General features: G+C 36.6%; 2 protein-coding genes across 2 annotated transcripts; one reads left to right on the plus strand and one right to left on the minus strand.

Moving 5' to 3' along the window:
* Positions 1 to 263: 263 nt before the first annotated feature.
* On the minus strand, positions 264 to 2,804 carry LOC148572796 (uncharacterized). The gene is made up of 3 exons (XM_088504799.1): positions 2,171 to 2,804; positions 817 to 1,637; positions 264 to 557 (listed from the first exon to the last, which is right to left on the minus strand). The coding sequence occupies exons 1-3, from the start codon at positions 2,802 to 2,804 to the stop codon at positions 264 to 266; spliced, it is 1,749 nt and encodes a 582-aa protein (XP_088360925.1).
* Positions 2,805 to 14,587: 11,783 nt separating this feature from the next.
* On the plus strand, positions 14,588 to 15,140 carry LOC148572797 (uncharacterized). The gene is made up of 2 exons (XM_088504563.1): positions 14,588 to 14,803; positions 14,880 to 15,140. Exons 1-2 carry the CDS (start codon positions 14,588 to 14,590, stop codon positions 15,138 to 15,140), a joined length of 477 nt encoding a protein of 158 aa, XP_088360689.1.
* Positions 15,141 to 16,770: the final 1,630 nt, after the last annotated feature.

Raw genomic sequence — 16,770 nt, forward strand, 5'->3', positions numbered from 1 at the left:
GTATTACCATCTAGGGTTTGTAGTTGGTAGGTGTCGTTGCCGATGACTTCAATCATTTGGAAAGGGCCTTTCTAGTTGGCTGCTAGCTTTCCATGGCTTGGTGGTTTTCTGGCTTATTCAGTTCTTCTTAAGACTAAGTCGTTTACTTGAAAGGACCTTGGGTGAAGTTTCTGATTGTATCTTCGAGCTATATGCTGTTGCATAGCATGGTGTGTGATTGCTGCTGTAGCTCAGATTTCTTCAACGAGGTCGAGGTCGGACTGTCAAACTGTATTGGATGTACTATGGTCTGCCAACTGAGTGCAGAGTGAAGTCTGAGAGATCTCAACTGGTATCATTGCGTCTGAGCCGTATACTAGTCGGAAATGGGTTTCCTTTGTTGTTGAGTGAACAGTGGTATTGTTTCCCAATATGATCTCTAGTATGAGTGCGGCCCAGAGACCCTTGGCGTCATCCAGTTTCTTTCTTAAAGCATGAAGGATAACTTTATTTGCAGCCTCAGCTAATCCATTTGTCTGTGGGTGTTCTACCGATGAAAAATGTTTGACTTTTAAATCCTGCAAAAAGGAGGTAAATTTATGATCAGCAAACTAGCGACCATTATCTGTGATAATGTGTCGAGGTATGCCAAATCTGCAGATAATATTCTTCCATACAAAGGAGACTATTTGTTGTGAAGTAATTTTTGCTAAAGATTGTGCCTCTATCCATTTTGAAAAGTAGTCAATGGCTACTACCAAAAATTTTACCTGCCCTGCTGCCAAAGGAAAAAGGGCCGAGGATGTCTAGCCCCTAGTGGTTAAAGGGCCAGCTTACCTCAGAACTATGCAGAAGCTCGGCAGGGAGGTGTGTGATGGGGCTATGTTTCTGGAAATTGTAACAACTTCTTACCTTTGTTTTGCAGTCTTGTTGTAACGTCGGCCAGAAGAAGCCAGCACGGAGGATCTTTAAAGAAATACTTCGGGCGCCGAGGTGTGTCCCACAGATTTCCTCATGTGCTTCTGTCATTGCAAGTTTGGTTTCGGATTTGGAGAGACATTTAAGCAAAGGACGAGAAAATCCTCGTCTATATAGGCTATTGTCATGTATTGTGAAAAATGATTCTTGTCGACGAAAATGTCGAGGATTGTCAATATCAGCTGGCAATACTCCAGTTCTTAGATAATTTATATAAGTTGTTCTCCAATCTGTATCCTGTGTAACACTTAGAATTTCTGTGAGATCTATGCTTGGTTTAAGTAGTGTTGATTGATAAAATGAGGATTTGGTCATTTGAGTATTGGCGAGCTTAGATAGAATATCAGCTCGGCTATTACTCTCTCGAGGTATATGTTGAATTTCGCATTTTGAAAATTTGAAAAGTAAATTCTGAACAATGGCAAGATATTTGGATAACAGAGGATCTTTTACTTGGTACAAATCGTTCACTTGCTGTACAATGAGCAAAGAATCGTAGTATACCTTGAGTTTGGCTATACTTAGGTCGGTCGCAAGTTTTAGGCCAACAATGAGAGCTTCGTACTCACTCTGATTGTTACTTGCCTTGAAGGAAAAATGTAGAGATTGTTCGATGACATTGCCGTTTCCGTCTTCAAGTATGATTCCAGATCCACATCCTTGTGAATTTGAAGAGCCGTCTACGTATAAACACCATTGGGTTGAATCATGGGTTGTGTTTGGGACTGTGAATTCGGTAATGAAATCGGCCAAAAATTGAGATTTAATGGATGCTCGACGTTGGTATCTGATATCAAACTCGGAAAGTTCAACCGACTATTTTACTAGTCGGCTAGCTAATTCTGGTTTTTGAAGGACTTGTCGCAAGGGTTGATCTATCCGGACATAGATGACATGACTTTGGAAGTATGGCCGAAGTCTTCGTGCCGAGAAAACAAGAGCTAAAGCCAACTTTGCAATGTTCGGATAGTGAAGTTCTGCGTTTTGTAGTGTTTTGCTAGTGAAATAGATCGGCAATTGCTGCCTTTGCCTTTAATAAGAACAGAACTTACAGCCCAGTTAGTCACAGATAAATATAAAAATAGTGGTTCCCCTTGAAGGGGTGTTTGTAAAATTAGTAGTTTTGAAAGAGTTTCTTTTATAGTTATGAATACTTATTCACATTCATCGGTCCAATGGAAAGCGTTCTTCTTTTTTAAAGTTTGAAAAAAACAGAAAGATTTAGAAGCTAGGCAAGGTAAGAATCTAGAGAGTGCAACAAGTCTTCCTGTTAATTGTTGTACTTCTTTGATAGTTTTTGGGCTCATCATATCCAACACAGCTTTGCACTTTTCGGGGTTGGCCTCGATTCCTCGGTTGGTTAGCATGAAGTCGAGGAATTTGCCACTTTGTACACCAAAGGCACACTTCTCGGGGTTTAACCGCATGATATATTCTCGGATCTGATGGAAAATTTCTTCGAGGTCATCGAGGTGGCTGTCGCCAAGTTTTGTTTTGGAAACCATGTCGTCTACATAGACCTCGATGTTTCTGCCTATCTGCTGGGTGAACACTTTGTCCATAAGGCGTTGATATGTTGCACCTGCATTCTTAAGACCAAATGGCATGACTTTGTAAGAGTAATTTCCATATTCAGTAATAAAAGCAGTTTTGCTTTGATCAGATGGATGTATTAAGATCTGGTTGTAACCAGAGTATACATCCATAAAACTTAGTTTTTCATAACCAAAAGCACTGTCAACTAAACAATCAATCGATGGTAAGAGATAAGAGTCTTTTGGGCATGCTTTGTTAAGATCGGTGAAATCAACATACATGCACCATTTACCGTTATGGATTTTCACCATGACGACATTCGCCAACCATGTTGTGAATCTGATTTTCTGGATGAAGCCGGCATTAATGAGCTTCCTGGTTTCTTTCAGAAGGCTTGTTTTCGTTTATGGCCGAGGTTTCTCTTCTTCTGTGCAATAGGTCGGACAAACGGGTCTAAATGGGTCAATGCTAGGCATGTCTGCTGGTGTCCAAGCAACCAAGTCAGCATTTTGTTGTAGGAAATCTTGGAATAAGATCTTCTCCTCCGAGCTTAATGTGGATCCCACATAGGTGAATTTATCGGAGCTATCTGCAAAATAAACCTTTTGTAAGTCTTCTGTTGGGGTTGGTCGCTCTAAGGCATCTGCCCTTGGATCAAGGTTGGCCAGGACTGGGAGTTCGTCCTGATTGCTGATGTTGTGTACACGAGCTTGGGTACTTTGGTTAGGTCATTTAAAACTGTTGTTGTAACATTCTCTGGCCTTACGAGCATCACTGTAAATAGTTGCAATTGTATCATCCTGCAAAGGGAACTTAACATAGAGATAAATTGTAGAAACGATAGCGCCGAACCTATTTAGAAAAGGTCGGCCAAGAATCAAATTGTAAGTGCTAAAACGGTCAACGACTAAGTATTGAATATCTGAAGTTTTTGATAAGGAAACCTCACCGAGTGTGGTTTGGAACCACACAGAGCCCAAAACTGGGACCCTTTCACCTGAAAAGCTGACTAGGTCTCCAATGGAAGGTTGTAGCATGTTGTTACTTAACTTTATCTTCTGGGATGTCGAATGGAAAATAACGTCGATATTTCTCCCTGGATCCAGTAATACTTTTTTAACTAGGAGATCTCCTAACTGGATGGAGATCACAACAGGGTCATTAAAATTTGTTATAGTTGTATTAAAGTCGAAGCTTTGGAATGTAATCTGGAAAAAATGTGAAGGGGTCTGAGGATGATCTTGACTGGCTTCTATTGACAACATAGCTCGGTAAGAGTGTTCCCTTGCCGAGCTTGTGGCGCCTCCACCTACAAAACCTCCAGAAATACAGTTAATGATACCTCTTGGTTGGTCTGATTTGGTCGAACTCGGGTGTTCTTTATCTTGGCTGTGATGTGCTGCCGAATTATTGTCATTAGAAGGAGGAGCCCACTGTTGTATATGACCACCGAGTATTTGTTGAGATGTCCTTGCCAAGCTAGTTGCTCTAAAAGGTCCTTGGTGATGACACATTCGTCGATGGTGTGTCCGTGCTTCTGGTGAAGAATACAATATTTTGATTTGTCTGCACCTCTCGAGTCTGGATAGTTACCGGCCTTCCGTGGTGGTTTGATTAATTTGGAATTGAGGATCTCTTTAATGATGTCGTCACGCTTTGTGTTGAACTGGGTATATGATTCATAATGGGGAGTTGTCTTGAAGTTTTTCTTATTATCCCATGTTTTATCGTCTTCTCTATACTGGGGTCTCTCTATTCTCCGAGCTTGTCGGAGCTCTTTAATGTCAATCTACCATTTCGCCTTTTCACGGAATTCGGCCATAGTTTTAGGTTTGGCCACAGCAACAGCTTCTTGGAATTTTCCTGGTCGGAGTCCACTTTTGATGGCGTGCAATTTCACTTCAGGGTAGAGTTCTGGTATACTCATAGCCACCTTTGTGAAGTGCGTCATGTACTCTTTTAGGCTTTCATGCTGGCCTTGTTTGATTGTGTTCAAGTAATCAGAATCATGCAGGTAGATAGCTGATCCAGCAAAATACTCCTCAAACAGTTTTGACAGGTCTCGAAAACAAGAAATAGAATCTGCAGGCAAAGAACAAAACCAATCAAGTGCAGGACCGTCTAAATAAGATGGAAAACAACGGCATAAAACTTTATCGGATGCACCGTTTACTATCATTATGGAGGTGAACTTTTTTATGTATTTCTTTGGATCGCCTAGCCCGTCGTACGGGGTTAAAATGGTCGGCAGAGTGAACCTTCTGGGCAGTACGAAGTTCATCACCTCAGCCGTGAATGGTCCCAGAGAGTTATCTGACTCGCCATCTTCGTTTTCTAGCCGAGTTTCTTCGTTATGCACGGGTAGGGCTTTCTCGTTATGAACTGTATCATTCCGAACTTCATCAATCCGAGCAGTTTCGGAGACATGCGTTGGGTCGAACTGATGCTCGGCTTCTTCGGTCCGTTCTTGATGTCCGTCGTTATTATTCTCAATCCGAGCATTAGTTAACTTGGCAATCTGGTTTGCCATTCTTTGATTCTCCTCCGCCATGCGCTGATTGGCCTGTTGCAACTCAGTTACCATCCGAAGGAGCTCGGATGGTGTAGGTGGGAGTTGCTCAACCATGATCGGAGGTGAAAACCTTGTGGCCGATAAAAAAGAGAGGGATTATATTTTCTGCCCCACGGTGGGTGCCAATTGTTTTTGTATGGATACCTTGAGGGTAGCTCGGCTTCTAGATATCGATGCCGAGTTGATTCCTTCAATGCTGATCTGTGATCTTTGGGGAAGTCCGAGCTTTACGCCTAAGGAGTTGTCCAATCGTGGAGAGTATGAATAAAGTGGGGAGTGTACCTGCAAAGGCACTTCGATACTTAAGTTAGTATTGAAAATTCAATGTGTCCTGTTTAGGATAGAACGTTATGCCTTTATAGATGAAGCAAAGGGAGTCGGGTACATTTCTACTTTATTGTCTGAATTGAAGAGTAATAAACAGGTTTTAATGAGTGATGATATCTGTTCGGACGTTTTGATTTTAAGGTATAGTCCGTTGAGTTTAGCGTGTAACACCGAGTTATAACGTGTTTTGCCGAGTTATAACGTATGATGCCGAGTTATGATATTAGATTTATAACGACCGGACTAAATACTAATTAAAATAAATTCTGTTTTTTTTTTGTCTATTTAATATTATTGCGTTAAATATATAATTTGCGTTTTTTTTATCAGTATAATTAAAAAAAAAATAATTTGATGACAAGAAAATATAACTCTACTATTATTTTAATTGTTTAATCCTTGGTAATAAAGTCAAGCAAGCACAATAATATCATGTTGATTCAATTGAGATAACCCTCTCAAATTTTTACAAGTGGGTTAAAATAAGCGTCATATTAGTCTCCCTTGATCTAAGTTTTAATGATATATAAGTTGGTCCATATATAGAAGGCCACAGGTATCCGAAATCTCGTAGTAGTGGTGAGTGGTGAGTGGGGAGCGATGACATCGATCCGAAAATTCGTAACCATACGGCGGGAACATTATGCACATAAATTAATTTAATTACTCACCTAGTATTTGCCTAATTTTCTTACTTTTGCCAAAGTTGGATGTGTACATATATCCATTCGTAATAATATTTGGAAGAAAATAAAAAAATCAATCAAATCAGTCTAAGATGATATTAATTATTATTAAAATAATGATATAATTTTAATTTTTATAAATATATAATTACGAATGTTATGTAAAAATATAGATATTATGTTATATAAAATAATTTTAAAATAATCTCTCTAACATTACTAATATATGGCCATTTTAGAATATTCTAACAAAATTGTTTCTTTGGTTACAAAATACAAATTCTAACCGTATCAACAGTCAACTATTATTATTTTAAAGAAGATATTTTATAGTGTCTATAAATTTTATCATTTTTACGTTGTCTATAATTTTTTTGTCTAATTTATTTAAATATAAATGTTAAAAGATATAGTTATTATGAAACATATTTTTTTATGAAATTAAAATAAGTGTAATTTATAGACACTATAAAATATACTTCTTAAAAAAAAAAAAGATAGATATTGAGAACATTTTCTACTTATAATATAGAGGAAAGTTTCCAAATATACAACTGTAAACACTGTAACTTTATTAATGTTCTATGTACGATTTGGTGATTGGCAAAAGGCAAAAATAGAACCGGTTTTGTAGGACAGCATTAGCCAAGCTAGATGAAATAGAACCGGTTTTGCCTACTCAGTTATCACATTAGAGAAGTGTTAGAGAATCAATAATTTTTGTAATTTATAGTCATTAAATAATCATCAATAATAATTTTAAGAGAATAACTAGGGAACCAAAAGCATATCAGCCAAAAATCAGTCAAAATGTGTTTGGGTTCCATAAAAAATCGGGTTTTCGTTTGTGCTCCATGATCTCAGGAGCGGTTTTCAAACATATTATTCAAAAAGTGATTTTAATTAAACGATTTTATTTACTTTTTGGCTGGTCACATTTTGTTTCCATATACTTTTCCTAATTTTAATAGTATAAGATTTTATCTAATAATATAAGATTACTTATTTTTTTTAGTTACATACTTACCAAAATTTAATAAAATTGCCGGCTCTTTTAGATTTTTTTTTCCATTATAAACAACGTCAAGCCCTAGGAAGCATAAAGAAAGATCCCCATCACCAATAAGCTGAGTCCCTTCTCTTCTCTCTTTTTCCACCTTCCTCTCATAACATCCACGTCATGAACCAGCTTCCCCAACCCGAGCGCCACCGCAGTGACAAATACTCTCCCACTGCTCTTGCCGTCACCGCCGTCGCCACCAACCTCACCAGCAAGCGGATCCTTCAAAAGGACGGCCCCACCCCCGTCGGACCCATAAGGTACCGGGGTGTGAGGCGGAGGCCATGGGGACGTTATGCCGCTGAGATAAGGGACCCTCAAACTAAGGAGCGGCGTTGGCTGGGGACATATGACACTGCGGAGGAAGCCGCCCAAGCCTACGACTCCGCCGCCAGAGTCTTGCGTGGCCCCACTGCGAGAACCAACTTTGTGTATTATATTTCCCCTCCTCAACCTTCTTTAATCTTCGTCACCAACAAAAACAACAATAAAAACATCCTTAACCGCAGTAGCCACTTATTGGGAAGTCAGTTCAGCTTCCCCATCCATCCTAACCAACTCTTCAACAGCCGTAACCGCCACTTGGGTGGTTCTTGGCCTGACCCCTTCTCCTCTTACTCCGCCCCTTCTTCCTTTTCTACCTTCCAGCAACAGCGAAACCAACAGCTTAACTCCACAAACATGCTCCTCCCTCGTGACTTCGTTGCCCCTTCTGTTTCATCTTTCTTTGGCCAGCATTTATCCTACCCCAAGGGCAGTTTGGTCAACTCATCACATGGTGGGCATGCTAATCCTTCTCCTTCATCTTCAGTTAGTCACCATTTATCCTACCCCAAGCGAAGTATCAACTCACTTTCATCTTCATTTACCCACCGTTTATCCTACCCCAGTGGCGGTATCAACTCATCACATGGTGGCAATGCTAATCCTTCTCTTCCATCTTCCCTTAGCCAGCCTTTATCATACCCCAAGGGCAATTTAGTCAACTCATCACATGGTGGTAATGCCAAGCCTTCTGTTTCATCTTCCGTTAGCCACCATTTATCATACCCCAAGGGCAGTTTAGTCAACTCATCACATGGTGGCAATGCTAATAACCCTTCTCTTCCATCTTCCTTATCGTACTCCAAGGGCAGTTTAGTCAACTCATCACATGGTGGTAATGCTAATAACCACTCTGTTTCATCTTCCTTTAGCCACCATTTATCCTACCCCAAGGGCAGTTTAGTCAACTCATCACATGGTAGCAATGCTCCTAACTACACCGCACCCTTTTCTTCCTCTTGCCTGACAAACACAAACAGTCTCGGTTGTGGCAGTGATAATAATCATAAAGCTGATGGCAGTGAATACTCGCAAGAGTTCTTTCATCACTCAGACTCATCATCGGGGTTGTTGGAAGACATAGTTAGCACTTTCTTGAAAAGTCCAAAGCCCACTAAAAGTGAGTGTCTGTTGTTAGGTGCTCCTACTTCTCCATCACAAGATTCTTCCCACCTTAAGGCTGAGTCATTTCCTCCTCTTTCCGCTGTTTCCACAGGCCAGATGACGAAGAAAGACGAGGATTTTAATGTTCCTTTGTATCAAGATGGTTTCCACATGCCGCAACCTGGTGTTTTTAATTTCAATGGCTCTAGCAATACGGCAGTTCCCTCTGGCATGCCTCTTACTCAGGAGAAGAAGAGAAAGAAGAAGAAGAAGGACACCAACACCAAGAAGAAGGAGGAGACCAACAACAACAACAACAACAACAATAATAATAATAATAATAATAATAATAATAATAATAGTAATGATCATGGCCTATCATGGAAGACATTTTTGATCATTACTCGGACTTTCTTAATGACTTTCTTAATTAGATTAGGTTACGTACTTTTATAATATGCACTCTCTGTGTTGTGCTCTTCTTTTTCTGTTTTATTTTAGTATTAGGTCGCTGGAAATTTAAAAGTTTAATTAGTGGTGTCTGCTGCTTCTTATCTTATATTAAGGTAGCTATATATATTGTTGTATCGTTGTTGTTCAAAAAGTTACGTTGATCTGATCTCTATTTAGGGTTTTTTATATTTGTTTTGTTCCTAGCTAGCTAAGTTTCGGAACTCACTTTAATTTGTACTCTGCTACCTCTCCTGCTATATATATGGATAATGGATGAAATTTGAAAGGCACCTCAATAAGACTCACAAATTGAATATCTAATATTTCTCAGGTAGAATATGTTATTTGTACATTAAAAAGTTATCAAAATTAGTTATTAGTATAAAATAGATGTTAGAATATAAATATATATTAAAAATAAATTAAATCACACATGTATTTATATATAAATATATTAGTAACTAATTTTAATACCTAATTTTAGTGTAGAAATAGTATTTTTGTTCTTATGTATTAGTATTCTAGATTATAATACTAGCATACTACACATAATAATATTAGACATTGCAATTTTAAATTTAAAAGAATCTATTATAGAATTAATATGCTATGTTAATAGAAAAATATTGAGAGATAGTCTTCACTTGGATTATGATGGGCGAGGTGTTAGTTGAAACTGAACTATAAAACGATGGAAATTCAGGTGCAGTCGATTTTACGTGAAGTTGATAGTTGAGAGTAGTTAGATAAAAATTTAATCAAATCAGTTAAATCATCTAATCGTTTTCAGTTAACTTTATGTGAAGTCGACTGTCCCTGAATTTTCACCTAAAATGAGGCACGTGACAGAATGTGAGATGGGTTTTTGGATGTTTTTAATGGATTCAGTTGCTGCATGAAAAAATGTACGGAAAGTTTCATATACGTATCAAACAATGCAAATGAGAACCTACATGTTTGTTTTTTTCTCACTCTGTGTATTCTATATACATTTATAATATATGAGTTTAATTTTGATATTTTGATAGTGTAAAGCATTTTATATAATAATTATATAATTATATATATATTTTTTAAATAATTATTTATATAATTAATATAAAAAATAATTAATTTTATTAATATAACATTATATATAATTAGATGCATCATGTATATATAAAATTATTTTATACTCACCACATCAAAATTAAATTCTACAATATATATGCAAACCATCACCAAAAACTGCAAAACGTAATGTCCAACAATAATACAATCTTGCATAGTTATTAGTTATTACGCAATAATTGTCATGAATATTTAGGTTAACATTAGTTATTTTAAATATGGTAAAACTAAAGAAAATATGGTGCATAATTTTCACATATGTCATAGTTTTGGAAAATTGAAAATAATATAATCAATTATTAAGAGTGGAGCAAGGTTTTGTTGTTATTAGAAAGACAATAGGCTTATTGTCCGTATATTTGTATTATCCGATAGTTGTTTGTATACAAATATAGTAGTAACACCATTAGTTTGTACTAGACAATATATAAGTATATATTGCTACATTTACATTAACATTTTGATTCATTATAAAACCAAGTAAATTCTAATTAATTAAAGCGGTATATTTAAATAAATTCCTAAGACTTATAAAGCTTACACATACACAATTGTCTTTTAAAAAATAATCGGGGTTCATTTTATAAAATAAAAAATTAATTTCTTTACACAAATTTACATTGTTGTTTTTGTTACTCTTTAATCTTTTTCAATTGATTAATCGTTTTAAAAGAATATAGAGGTAGGATAAATATTTATGTATTAGTAATTAAGTTTAGAGGTAATTAGTATGTAATTCTTCGATCATATATTAAAATTAAGAGTATATTTAGATATAACTTTTAAAAGGGTATCTTTAGGTAGAAAGCCTCAAAAAGTATCTTTAATTTAAACTAATGACAATGTTGTGTTTTTTAAAAAAAAGTGTTTATTACAATAATGACCATTTTATTGAGTATCATCTTCTCATAAAATACGTTTATATAAACCCAATACTGAATTTTTGTTTTATTTTTATTCTTGTTAAGTATCTTGTAATTGTAGTGAATAATTGTTTGAGCATGATTCAATAGATGAGTAGTTATTGATTCACCATAACTATGTGTACTCATCTAGATAGTTACATGAGTGATGATTCACTAATTTCACTTATTGATTCAAAGATTGATGATATTACAAAATATAAAATATATATTAAAATAAATTAAATAACACATACATTTATATATAATAAATACTAAGGTTCTGAAAATCGAACCGGTCATCGAATCGCTCTAGCTACTGGTTCATTAGTTCATAGGTTCAATCGGTTCGATTGTGGTTGAACCGAAAAACCGTTTTATAATAAAATAATAAATAAAATATAAATAAACATATGGAAATATAATTATAGTCTAATGTAAACTTTAAAATACTATTCAAATTAAAAGTATTACATAAACCAGAATGTTATAATCTCATTCAAATACAAATTCAAAAGTCAAAAAACAAAATAACCAATCAAACATAACATAGCAACATCAAAATTATCCAAGTTTGTCATCAATCATCAAAATCCTCCATAACTTGCTGCAGATTTGCGTCATTGATATCATCACCTTCATTTTCACTACTTGGACTAGAAAAAGCAAGTGGTGCAGCATAAAATGTACTACTACCACCACCACCGCCGCCTTGATCTAAATCAGCATCAATCTCATCTAACAAAATATAACACATTATCAATAAATTAAAGATCAAAGCTATTGTAATTTATTGTCTGATCAATAAACTATAATACTCATGAAGCAAGTCTTCAATATTACTCGAGAGGTTGAACTCCCTCCACAGTTGGTAGTTCCAACCGTGTATTCTAATAAGGGGTTGTGATTTGCAATTCCTAGTTCATCAATAAAACCTACCAATTCTATTAATCTCTAAACCTATCAAGTACACAGTAGTTTCATGTTAATTAATTAACAATTTTGATTGCATAGTACATACTACATACAGCGCATAAGATAAGCTGATAGTGAAGATCACTAATGCTCTAATAATAATAATAATAACAATGACTTCAGGCAGTGCAAAATCAGACGACAATTAAGTGAGCCAGGAAATCAAAAAGAAGAAACTTGAGAAAGATTATGATAAATTTAAAATCTATACATTAGATGAAGAAATCAATTGGAAGTACAAGAAAGTTTTGTTGATTCTGCTGCTACAAATGGCAGACTCAAAAAAAGTACAAAATGAACAAAGGAAACAAAATGTGAATTTCAGTGCAGCATCAATGACCAGCAGATTAAAGAAAATCCAGGCATGAGCTGCAATTAACTCAGTAAGTGCTAAAAAATTTCCCAGTAAGAAATTCCCCAAGGGCTGCAGCTAAATTCAGGTTTTAATTAACATTACTCCGAAGCCTTACCAGCTAGCTCCTCATTCTTATTCATGGCCTTCCTTGCTAACTCATAGCCTGCAAAGTTCATGGCAATCCAACCCAGTAATCTCAACTCTCAAGATCACAACATGCAATATCCAAAATTATTCAAAATTATTCACAATTATTCAGCAAACAACAAAATCCAGTTCAATAAACAAAGCAAAATCAGTTCAGTTTCAGTAATCAGTAAACAAAGTAAAATCAGTTCAGTTTCAGTAATCAGTTCAGTTTCAGTAATCAGTTCAAAGAAAAATAAAATAACTAAAAATACTCAATCAAACCCATCAGGAATAAGTTTAGTTTCAGTAAACAAAGCAAAATTATTCAAAATTATTCACAATTATTCAACAAACAACAAAATCCAGTTCAGTAAATAAAGCAAAATCAAAGAGCTACTCAATCAAAGAGTTCACAGCTTAGTAGTTCATCATGTCAGTTCATCAGGTCACAAAATCTAGTTCAGTTTAGCAGGATCAGTTCAGAGTTCACAGTTTCAGAGTTCATCATGTCACAAAATCAAAGAGCTACTCAATCAAACTCATCAGGAGACAGAGACATGCAATTATTCAATGATTCAATCAAACAATCATAAGTTCATAACTAAGAAAAAAATTACCTGGAACTCTGGAAGCTCGAAGGCACCTTAAAGGCTTCAACAGAACATGCAATAGGGACTAGGGAGAGTGGGAGACAGCGACACCGAGTGAACCAAGCAGTGGTGGAGCACGAACGCCGAGTGACTGCGCGACGGAGGTGACTGCTCGACGGAGGTGACTGCGCGACGGAGGTGATTGCTCGACAACGAACCCGTGTGGCCGTGTGAGACTGTGATGGCGTTCTCTGATTCTGAAGCTCGATGAGAATTGTGATTTTGTGAAGGCAATTAGGGATCAGAACATTGATTTAGGGTTCAGAGCGGAAAACGGCAGCGTTTTGCTATTTTGCCAAAAAATCGGCCGGTTCACCGGTTCAACACCGGTTTACAGATTTCGCGGTTTTACTAATTGACCGAATCGTTTTGATGTCCGGTTCACGGTTCGATCGGTTCGACCGGCTGGTTCGAACCGATTTTCAGAACATTGATAAATACATAAATTAAATAATTAATTTAATAACTAATTTTTTTGTATGTATATAATATTTTTGTAAATCTTATTTTATTTCAGTTTTATTTTAAATATTTTATTTAATTTTATATTTTACCTTCTCTTTTATTTTATTCTAATATTAAAGATTAGTAATTTTTGTTTATCATTTTTATCCTTCCATAATTTGATGTAATTCAGACCCGACTCAAAATATATACCGGGCCTATTTGTTAGACCCGAATCCGGCTCTATATTCGATAAAACCTACACACTTTTGGACCATGATTATACTAGGTAAAAATCAGGCCATTAATATTACATTACCTTAATACTTTCTTGTAAGCTAGCATGCGAAAATATCCAAGGTTCCAAGACTCCAACCATTATTTGACATGGTAAAATTCACTTAGAAAAATATAACAAAAACTAACCCTTTTCTAAAATTAAAACATAACCACAATCAATACTAATATTATCTAATAACACCAAATATTTAAGTCAATACAAATAACACAATATTATGCATTAGTTTAAAGTCTTATACATTCTAACCATAAAACATTAACTACTTATAATCTTATAATGACTAATAATACAAAATATTAAGGTTTACAATACTTAAATTTCACATAAGAATAACTATCATCCATCACTAATAATATAAAGAGAAAAGGACAAATAGGTCCCTGACCTTTTGCCCCGCGGACATTTTCGTCCCTGAGCATTTGAAAATACTTTTAAATCCCTGACCTTTACAAATCTTGGACGGATGAGTCCCTCCGTCAAATTGCCTCTGCCAGACTCGCCGGAGAAGTCTGATGTGGCTCTCGTGCGGATGACGTGGCATGACTGGTTGACACCTGGACTGCTGACTGGAAAGCTACATTATAAAATTGGACAAATAAGTCCCTGCACCACTAAACTACGTCGTTTTGATTTCATCCCTAATCCTTAAATTGATTGCGTTCTTTCTGGAGGCCAGTGTGAGGAGCTCAACCTGCATCAACCATGGCTGCTAATGGAGCATCAGCAATGTCGAGAAGAAGCCGCAGAGGAGTAAGAGAAGAAAATTCTGCTTCAAGCTCAGACCCTTGTGTTGTGCACGACGGAGACCTGAAGGACGATGTCGCCCCGAGATGCTTTTGTGGAGTTTATGCGATAATGTATATGTCGAAGACGATTAGCAACCCAAACAGAGTCTTTTTGGGTTGCCCATTCTATAAGGTAAGATAAAAAAACCTGGGAATTTTGTTCTGTTTGAATGGTTTGATATAGTACATTATTTTGGGAATTTTGACAGGAAAACCAACTGCATTGCAAGTTTTTTCTTTGGGTCGATGAGCATCTTGTTAGAATTGGAAGCAGTGGTTGCATCTTTGATAAAAGACCTCTGATTGAGAAAGAGGCAGAAGTTGTTGAAGAGGAAGAGGGATTTCGTCATAGGATGGCTGTACTGGAGGAGAAGGTTACTGTGTTAGAGAAGAAAAAAAATTCGTTAGCTTGTTGTGTTGTTATAATTGTATGTGCAGTTGTGGCTGCTTTTTATGTATTTAGTGACTGAGCAATGAATTTTAGAAAGTAGAGTAGGAAAATGTGTTGATCCTGGTTTTTGTTGTGTATTGAAACATGCTGTTTAGGCAATTTATGTATCATATTATCTATCTAAATGCAATTAAAGTTATGATATTCGTAGGTTGTTGAAAATATGTTGTCAATATCCAAAGAAGCATTAAATGATTGAGGAAAGTAGGCATGAAAGTTGTATACATGAAAGTTATGTAAACATCTTTGCGACAGTTAAATTTTTTAAAAGCTGCCCAAAAAGAGCAAATCTGTTCAAGTGTATAGTATTATGAAGCTTAACATCACAAAAGTAAGCCTCAAACACCTAACAAGTTTGCAACAGTTTATAAAATCCTAAGAGCTTCTCCAAAAAAAAAAAACCAATTCTCCCAAAAAAACATTGTTCTCACAGTCAAGTTTCCTAAATGCTATTACAAGGCATAGTGAGATGTCCAAGGTGTCATATTTCTTCATGTCTTTGGATTGATGGATGGTGGATTAGGAATGAATTTGAACAGTCTTGTTGTTGCTGTGCTTGCTGCTGCCAATGTCTCCTTGGAAGCTGCTGTACTCGGTCCTGGCCTGACTTGAGATGGTTGTGGGCCATGTGGAGCACCTTGTGGTTGAAGCTGTGGTGGTGCAGGCTGACTTGGAGGTGGGAGTGAACTGGGGCAAAGTGGGGTAGGTGGCCTGAATATCTTCTGTTTGGGTCTGATTTTTGAAGTTTTTGGTTGAACTGTTTGGTGAGCTGTGGATGGAACTTGAAGTGGAGGCCTAAATGGTGTACCTCTGGTTGTGAGTTGGTCTGCCACGGGAACTGGTGTTACAGGGTTTGGTGTTGCTGCCACAGCACTTGGAACCTGTTTGTGATACATAAGACGGTATTCATGAGACTTAGGATAAATAACAGTTTAAAGGGTCAACATTTCACAATAATATATAAAACTTACATCTGGAGCCTGGCTAGATGCAGCCTGGCTAGATGCAGCCTGGCTAGAAACAGCCTGGCTAGATGGATCACTTTGGGTGTTAAGAGCATCCTGTCCAATTAAGTTGACCAATGTTGATCATTACTATATAAATCCTCAAATATTGAACTAAACATATATATACACCAAATATCCAGATTACTAAGAATAAATAAAATACTAACATCATCTTTTGGTGCTGACTGTGATAGTGGAAGGACAACTAGTGACTGACTTGTCCCACCTTTCTTGGACTTCTTGGTCTTAGGTTTCCAGTTGGGGTTAGATGGAGCACCCTTGCATGTCTTGTAATTATGTCCCTCTGAGCCACATTTACTGCAAGTTACCTTAAAGGATCTCTTCAGCTTGGCACCTTGCTGCATCATTGGTTCAGCCGGATCCTTTTGTCTGTTGTGTACCTTTGGTCTGCCTATTGGTCTCTTTATGATGGGAGGATCTGGTCTTGAATACTCACTCCGTGTCCAAAATTCCTGACTAGGCACCGGTTGAATAGAATATGAATATGTCTTATGGATTGACTCCATGCATAACCATGGATGAACATATTCTTCTGGTTGATCATGTCTTTTCCTGATTGCTGCTACTGCATGGATACAGGGCATGCCTAAAACAGACCAATATCATGCACTAGTTAGCAAT

Source organism: Arachis ipaensis, chromosome B2 (assembly GCF_059453495.1).
Source record: "Arachis ipaensis isolate K30076 ecotype BB chromosome B2, ASM5945349v1, whole genome shotgun sequence".
Taxonomy (NCBI): Eukaryota; Viridiplantae; Streptophyta; class Magnoliopsida; order Fabales; family Fabaceae; genus Arachis; species Arachis ipaensis.

Excerpts from the sequence above, each read along its gene's own strand:
- LOC148572796 (XM_088504799.1), bottom strand. The coding sequence starts at position 2,804 with ATGGTGAAAATCCATAACGGTAAATGGTGCATGTATGTTGATTTCACC. Across the intron at positions 1,638-2,170 it reads CCTAGCTTCTAAATCTTTCT|ACGGCTCTTCAAATTCACAA; the intron begins GTTTTTTTCAAA and ends GTTTATACGTAG. Across the intron at positions 558-816 it reads AGCTTCTGCATAGTTCTGAG|GATTTAAAAGTCAAACATTT; the intron begins GTAAGCTGGCCC and ends TCCTTTTTGCAG.
- LOC148572797 (XM_088504563.1), top strand. The coding sequence starts at position 14,588 with ATGGCTGCTAATGGAGCATCAGCAATGTCGAGAAGAAGCCGCAGAGGA. Across the intron at positions 14,804-14,879 it reads TGGGTTGCCCATTCTATAAG|GAAAACCAACTGCATTGCAA; the intron begins GTAAGATAAAAA and ends GAATTTTGACAG.